Source organism: Archocentrus centrarchus, unplaced genomic scaffold, assembly GCF_007364275.1.
Source record: "Archocentrus centrarchus isolate MPI-CPG fArcCen1 unplaced genomic scaffold, fArcCen1 scaffold_41_ctg1, whole genome shotgun sequence".
Taxonomy (NCBI): domain Eukaryota; kingdom Metazoa; phylum Chordata; class Actinopteri; order Cichliformes; family Cichlidae; genus Archocentrus; species Archocentrus centrarchus.
In genome coordinates, this window is record NW_022060267.1 from 1 (window position 1) to 7,545 (window position 7,545).

A 7,545-nucleotide genomic window follows, 5' to 3' on the forward strand; every position below is an offset into this window, starting at 1 on the left:
GGGGGGGGGGGGGGGGGGGGGGGGGGGGGGGGGTGGGGGGGGGGGGGGTGGGGGGGGGGGGGGGGGGGGGGGGGGGGGGGGGGGGGGGGGGGGGGGGGGGGGGGGGGGGGGGGGGGGGGGGGGGGGGGGGGGGGGGGGGGGGGGGGGGGGGGGGGGGGGGGGGGGGGGGGGGGGGGGGGGGGGGGGGCATGCCAAAGTAGCAGGCGCCTTATGACCGAGACCGAAGCCATGACGGCAGCAGACGATATGAATAGTCACATGGTAGTCGTGAACCAATCAAATGGCTCAGATTGAAAGAACGTAAATATTGCCACGTGTGTCCACATTGAGCTGGAAATGGAGACGGCGGACGCGCAAATTTTTCTTTTTAGGAAAATTTTGACAGCGTCCAAGGACAAAAGGAGGCTAATTTGAAAGCCCTGATTAAGACCCTTCTTCTTGTCCCAGCATGGGTTTAATGAAGAATGGGGCGTTCAGGTCCTCTGCAGAGGAGCCTCTCAGCCTGAGACAGCTGCTCGTCACACTCACTCCGCCCGGCCAGACGAGGGCGCTCTAACAGCACAGATTAAAGGCGTCCTTCATAGTGACAGTGAACCAGACGATAATGAACAGACGATAATGAAAACAAAACTTTGGTTACAGAGTAAAATAATACTGAATGACCTCAGCCATCATGAGACAACTGCATCTATAAATAATTCATTTGCTAAGTTTCATATAATGAATCATAAGTAATAATAATCTGTGTGAGCTGAAACCTCACATTAGGTTCTACTTTCATAACATCCCCTCTATTTATTTGCTCAACTGCTACAAACATAGCACATCCTAAGTGCAAGGCAGTGCCCCTCGGCAGGCTTCCAGAAGTCAGCCAACTGGAAGAAAGTGTGCTTTTAGGGAGGAGGCCCTTAAAGAGAGGCAGCTGAAGAGCTTCAGACAGAGAAAGGCCCAGGATAAGGCCTGTGAATCATTCAGAGCTGCTCTTACAGAGTCCAAGGACAGAAGGAGGCCACTGACAGACTGTCTGCTGCTGGTCAGACTGGTCTCACATTAGGAAACAGGGTTCCTGCGGGTCACTGCCGTCAGTCACTCTGCTGTCACTTTTGTTATAAAGTTGAGTTGGCTAAAAAAAAAGGAAGCTCGAGGGGGTGAAAAGTAGGCTTTTATTTTATAAACCTGACACCTTAAAGCAGGCAAGTCCTAAAAGTGAAATAACACTGAATTGTGTTTATTTTCTGAGATGGTTTGGACATGTGCAGAGGAGGGAGGGTGGATGAACTGGACAAAGGAGGATGAAGATGGAGCTGCAGGCAGGAGGAGAAGAGGAAGACCTCAGAGGAGGTTCATGGATGCAGTGAGTGAGGACATGCAGAGGGTTGGAGTGATGGAGGAGGATGCTGGGATAGGGGAAGATGGAGGCAAATGGAGGCAGATGATCAGCTGTGGCGCCCCCTAAAGGTTGCAGCCAGCAATGGGGCTCCAGCTGCCACCACCTCACATGGACCCTGCAGCCAGCATGTTTTTAATCTCACAAGTTTTCCTGCTTAAATAACAGATAAATATGTCTCAGCCGGCCCCCTCCCAGAGACTCCTGTTTAGGGTTCTTCTTCCTTTGATGGAAACACCGTAACATCCCTCAGTGCACCACAGAACAGGAAGTTCACGCAGCAAGAAATGAAGCTTTAATAATAATGATTCAATAAATCCTGCTCAAGGGATTTAATTCCCTGTTGAATCAAAGCTAGCAGGAGCACAGATGAGGTTTCCTCTGTGGTTTTATTGCAGCCTGCAGTCCTGTCCACACAAACCCACACAAACACACACCCTGCATGTTTAACACATGGCGTCCATTAAGCTGTTTCACACTTGCACTGCAGTGTGAATTCTCCTACACATGAGCCCAAAAACTGTCTGATCAGGCTCTTTCCCACACCTGCACGCCCTGTGCAGACTCCGCCCCTCTGCTGAACCGCACACACTATTTCCTGTAGTGAAAAGGTGTGTCAGGCACACCATTTCCTGCACTGAGCCACACGCTTCATGTGTGAAAACATCATGACACACACAAATATCTACATGTTTAACACATGCTCGTCTCTCTCTCTCTCTCTCTCTCTCTCTCTCTCTCTCACACACACACACACACACACACACACACACACACACAGCGTCCTGCTGGCTGAAGCCAGGGGTCACAGGTCATTAGTAGGACTCTGTACGTTTCTGTACATTTCTTTGAGTCCTTTGTTAATAAAGTTCTAACATGAAATCCCTGCCCAGTGGAAAAGTTCATCCTTGGAGGGTCAGAGGTCACGTAAGGTCAAGCAGAAGTGAGCTAGCCCCGTGGTTACCATGATGACAGGCACGTCTAACAGCCCAGCCCGCTCATGGAGCCGATACGGTCCATCTTCATCCCGAAGCATCCTCTGCCTCCCACCATCGACTTGCGGCTCCGCCTCCGCATCTTGGCCTGCCGCCGCAGGAAGTCAAGGAAGAACTGAGGAACTGCCTCCTTCCTGTCAACCAGTCGCTTCACCGGGGCGTGGCTCACAGGCAATACTCCAGAGGGAGATGAGGAAGCCTGGGCGGGGCGTCCGGCCGATCCCTCTGTGATGTCATCAGAGGTGGGGTTGGCCAAGATGAGAGTTGAAAGATGAGAGCCAAACAGAGTGTGTAAGACCTGAATATAATCAGTGTAATTTTCTACTGAGTGTATGTCAGTAAATACACCCCAAGTACACAGAGTACTTAAAGTAGTCAGATTACTCAGACTATTGGTCCCACATAAAAATTAAATGAAGCCATGTCATGCATCAGTTAGCGTGCCATACAAATCAGTGCTACACTGTGGTGTAAGTGCTTTTCCTTTAGTAAAGGATATAATACTTCCTCTGGTTCTGCATGTAAGACTGGCTGTCAGATAAATACTGGAGATACCTTCAGCTTCACACAGAGAAACACAAATGTTGTTCTTTAATGAGTCGTGAACAGATTTATATGTAATTAGCCAACTGAGTGCAATAACAGAGAGCTGAAAATAGTTGGCAGGGGTGTCAAAAAACAAGAGTACATGTGGATAATAAGCCTCTAAATGTCTGATCTGAAACTTTTACACTCAGATCAGAGTATATCTGGATGCAGTAACCAACAGAGATCAACAGCATTTTCTTAGAGGGCCTGGAGTTCCACAGGGCTCTGTTACCAGTCCTCTACCTTTTATTTAGGCTTAAATTATATTCTTGATTCTAAAACCACAACAACTATTCTATTGTTAGGGGCGTGGCCTCTTTGACTGACAGGTGGTTGGCAACACAGGCGGCTGTAGCTGCTAACTGTCTGCTAGGCTTCACCTCAGCTAACTGGAGTCCCTGAAGTGGACCTCTGGACTGTGTCTGTGAGTCCTGCTAATGACTTCTATATGTGATTCAGGTGTGTTGGATCAGGAACACATCTAAAACCTGCAGGACACCTGCTCTCGAGGCCTGGAGTTGGCCACCCCTGCTTTAGATAATGAGCATGAAGATGATGAAGATGATGATGGAATCTAAACTGACCTGTTTGTTGCCTCGTTGAGGTGAAGGTCTTGAGTCCACAGTGACAGCGAGGAAGAGGAGGACGAGGGGAATAAAAGTAGATGAAGCAGCAGCCATCTTTGTTGGAGAAAAAAGATTCCATTAAACAAATAACACATGATCGAGGAAATGAAACTGTGACATTAAAAGGCACATATCAGGCTTTTAAATCCTTCCTTTTCATATGTAAATCATTCATTGTGGTCTGTATAAAGTAGCACTGCAATGATTTGGTCTGAACTCCTCGTTATTGCAGCTCCACAGATCCCTCTGTTACACCTGTTCTGAGGTGCTCGTTTTGGTCTCTTTATATGTGAATGAGACATTTCACGCCCCGCCCCCCCTCCAGGTCGCAGAGCGTTCCACTCCACCCTGTTTGACCATTTTTGGAGTTTGATAGCAGCGATACGATTATCTACAGTACCAGCAGAGAAACAAGCACTTTGAAGAGGCTCTGATGCCGGGTGCGATGTAAGGAATCGTGTGGGTTAATACACCAACAACCGAGCATTTGGACTCGTCTATTTGCAACTTCGGCATAACTGAACTTGGACTACAAAATCACTGCAAGAAAAAAATGGCGGATTCAGGAAATCGGTAAGCCAGAAGTCCATGTCCTTGTTTAGCAGTTCGACAGCAAAGACTGTGACGTAAGAGGAAAGAGAACGTAACAGAGATTAGAGAAAACTGAACAGACTGAAAAATATGACCCAAAAAGAATATAAAGATATCTACGCAGCACCGGGACAGAATACATTTAAATTTCCTGCACTGCTACACACTCAAAATACACAACAAAATGTATTTAAGGACTAAAAAAGTGGATTTTCATGATATGTCTCCTTTAAGACTTTATTTGGGGGGCTTGTCCAGCTCTGATTGGAGGGTGTTAAAGACAACAGTGCCTGCTGTTTGTCGAAGGGGTGAACATCATCGCACCATGATGTTCAGTCGACGAAGTCATTCATGTGTTTGAATGCAGTTAATAGTGTGGTGAGATTATCTGATGAGGGGATAAAGACTAACGGGCAGGCTCTGTCCTCCCTCGTCCAGACAGCTCTGCTGCCGGTCTCCAGAAGTCCACTCCACCCCCACCCACCCCCACACTTCACAATAGACTGCTTCCTTCCTGTGATGGCCCTCTTGACGTCTCCACCCCTCCCCCACCCGCCACCTCTACAGTTAGTCTCACTGCTGACCAGGTGAGAAGACAACTTAAGAGACTCCACAAAAACAAGGCTGCAGGCCCTGACGGGGTCTCCCCCAGGGTGCTTAAAGCCTGTGCCACCCAGCTTTGTGGAGTACTGCACCATGTCTTCAATATGAGCCTGGATCTTCAGAGGGTCCCTGTGATGTGGAAGACATCTTGCATCGTTCCGGTCCCGAAGATGACGCGACCCAGTGACGTCAAGGATTACAGGCCAGTGGCACTTCCCACATAATGAAGACCATGGAGAGGCTCGTCCTGGATCAGCTCCGGCCCATTGTCCAGTCATTTCTGGACCCCCTCCAGTTCGCCTACCAGCCCCGCCTGGGAGTTGAGGATGCCATTATCTACCTGCTAAACCGAGTCTACGCTCACCTGGATAAGCCGGCCAGCACTGTGAGGGTCATGTTCTTTGACTTCTCAAGTGCATTCAACACCATTCAGCCTGCTCTTCTGGGTGATAAGTTGACAGCGATGCAGGTAGATGTCCCCCTTGTGTCCTGGATTGTTGACTACCTGACTGGCAGACCACAGTATGTACGGCTGCAGCACTGTGTGTCTGACAGAGTAGTTAGCAACACTGGAGCCCCACAAGGGACTGTCCTCTCTCCCTTCCTCTTCACCCTCTACACCACAGACTTCAGCTACTGCTCAGAGACCTGCCATCTTCAAAAGTTTTCTGATGACTCTGCAATAGTTGGATGTATCAGCAGGGGTGATGAGGATGAGTACAGGAGGACAGTGAAGGACTTTGTCACATGGTGCAAGCGGAACCATCTAGAGCTCAACGTGACAAAGACAAAGGAACTGGTGGTGGACTTGAGGAAAGACAAGGCACCGGTGGCCCCTATGTCCATCGGAGGGGTCAGTGTGGACACCGTTGAGGACTACAAATATCTGGGAGTACACATTGACAACAAACTGGACTGGGCTAAGAACACTGATGCCCTATACAGGAAGGGCCAAAGTCGCCTCTATTTTCTGAGACGCCTGAGGTCCTTCAACATCTGCCGGACTATGCTCAGGATCTTCTATGAGTCTGTGGTGGCGAGTGCCATCCTCTATGCTGTTGCATGCTGGGGCAGCAGACTGAGGGCGGCAGACGCCAACAGACTCAATAAACTGATCCACAAAGCCAGTGATGTGGTGGGAGTGGAGCTGGATTCACTTATGGCAGTGTCGGAGAGGAGGATGCTGTCTAAGCTGCAGGCCATTATGAACAATGGCTCCCACCCACTCTACAACACAGTGATGGGACACAGGAGCACATTCAGTGCAAGACTCATCCCACCAAAATGCACCACAGAGCGCCACAGGAGGTCATTTCTACCTGTGGCCATCAGACTCTATAACTCCTCCCTTAATAGGTGACATTGTGGTTCATCAGTGTCATTCACTTATCAGTATTCAGTTGTACATAAAATTGTTTAAATTTCCATATACATTGTACATACACTATATACATTGTACATTGTACATACACTTATACATTGTACAAAAAAGGACTGTGCATATATATATAATGACACCTATTTAAAAATTTTTGCACTCACAATTCTCATATGTGTATAGATTTAGATGTGTATATAGTCAAAATATCTCTTTAGTCTTTATACTTTTATGCCTTTAGTGTATGTTATTGTGTTTTAGGTTTACTCGTTTAAATGAAACGGTTGCAGCTGTAACAGTAGTAATTTCCCTTTGGGATCAATAAAGTATTCTGACTGACTGACTGACTGACTAATTTTGTTGTGGCATTAAAAAAGTAACTATGGAATCAGATTACACTGAACACTGTGAAGAACTGAAAGTATGTTTTAACACAAATCTGAATTTATTTGTGTATTTTAGCAGATCAGCTTTGAGTTTGTTCTTTTCTGTTTTGTGGATTTCTTTATTTTAGTTTTCTGTTTATTGTGTCATGAAGCTTTTACATGTCTTTTTAACCTGTCACCCATATCTCTCAACATTAAATTGAATTAAATTAAATTAGCCGGGCCAACTGATTATATTACTTTAAATTTCATATTTTTGTTATAAATTATGAATTATTAGATTACAGTTTAGTAACTTATATGGAATAAATTAACTAAGAGCAAAATATTTTTGTCAGTTCAGATTTTTTTTATTAAACTGGAGAAAATCTGGAGTTTGAACATTTTCAAGTTAAAATAGTTTTTCTATTTAGAACTAGTCAGAATTAATTGTTTTTTTTAGTCTTTAATTATTACATTTGAATAAATCTTTATTGGGATATGTGTTGCAGTAATTAGATTTAATCTTCGTCCTAGTTAGTCAGTAAATTTAAATGTCGATTTTTTAAAAATTCGATGGCATTTATGAGTTCAAATTTACTTTATTGACCTTTATGCATCAATAAAAATGATGAACAGGATGATAAAGAAGCAGAACTTACTGACAGGAGGATGCTCAAAAACAAAAGTCAAAGACAAAATGAACACAACAAACTCCAGAAGATGCTGCTGGTCGTCTGATCAATCACAATAATTGATGATGGTTCTCAGAAGTCGTGCTGTCTAGTCTGCTGGTGTCTCAGGACGGGTCATGTCTGCGTGCCGCCGGCAGACTGACACTTTTATACGACTCAGCGCTGTGATGTCACACATTCTTACTGCTATCGCCCCAGACAACGGGTTCACACACTCACACACAGACACACTGAGTGAATGTATGCTTCACAAATGAGAAAACATTTAAGGAGGTTCCATCAACAAATGAGGGTTTAAGGTCCAAAGGGCCTGAAGT

The 7,545-nt window shown here is 46.1% G+C and overlaps 1 protein-coding gene across 1 annotated transcript; it reads right to left on the bottom strand.

Annotated features, from left to right (window-relative positions):
• Nucleotides 1-1,928: 1,928 nt before the first annotated feature.
• LOC115777024 (C-type natriuretic peptide 2-like) lies at nt 1,929-7,335 on the bottom strand. The gene is made up of 3 exons (XM_030724832.1): nt 7,196-7,335; nt 3,555-3,650; nt 1,929-2,680 (listed from the first exon to the last, which is right to left on the bottom strand). Exons 2-3 carry the CDS (start codon nt 3,648-3,650, stop codon nt 2,369-2,371), a joined length of 408 nt encoding a protein of 135 aa, XP_030580692.1. The 5' UTR covers nt 7,196-7,335; the 3' UTR covers nt 1,929-2,368.
• Between the last annotated feature and the right edge of the window lie 210 nt (nt 7,336-7,545).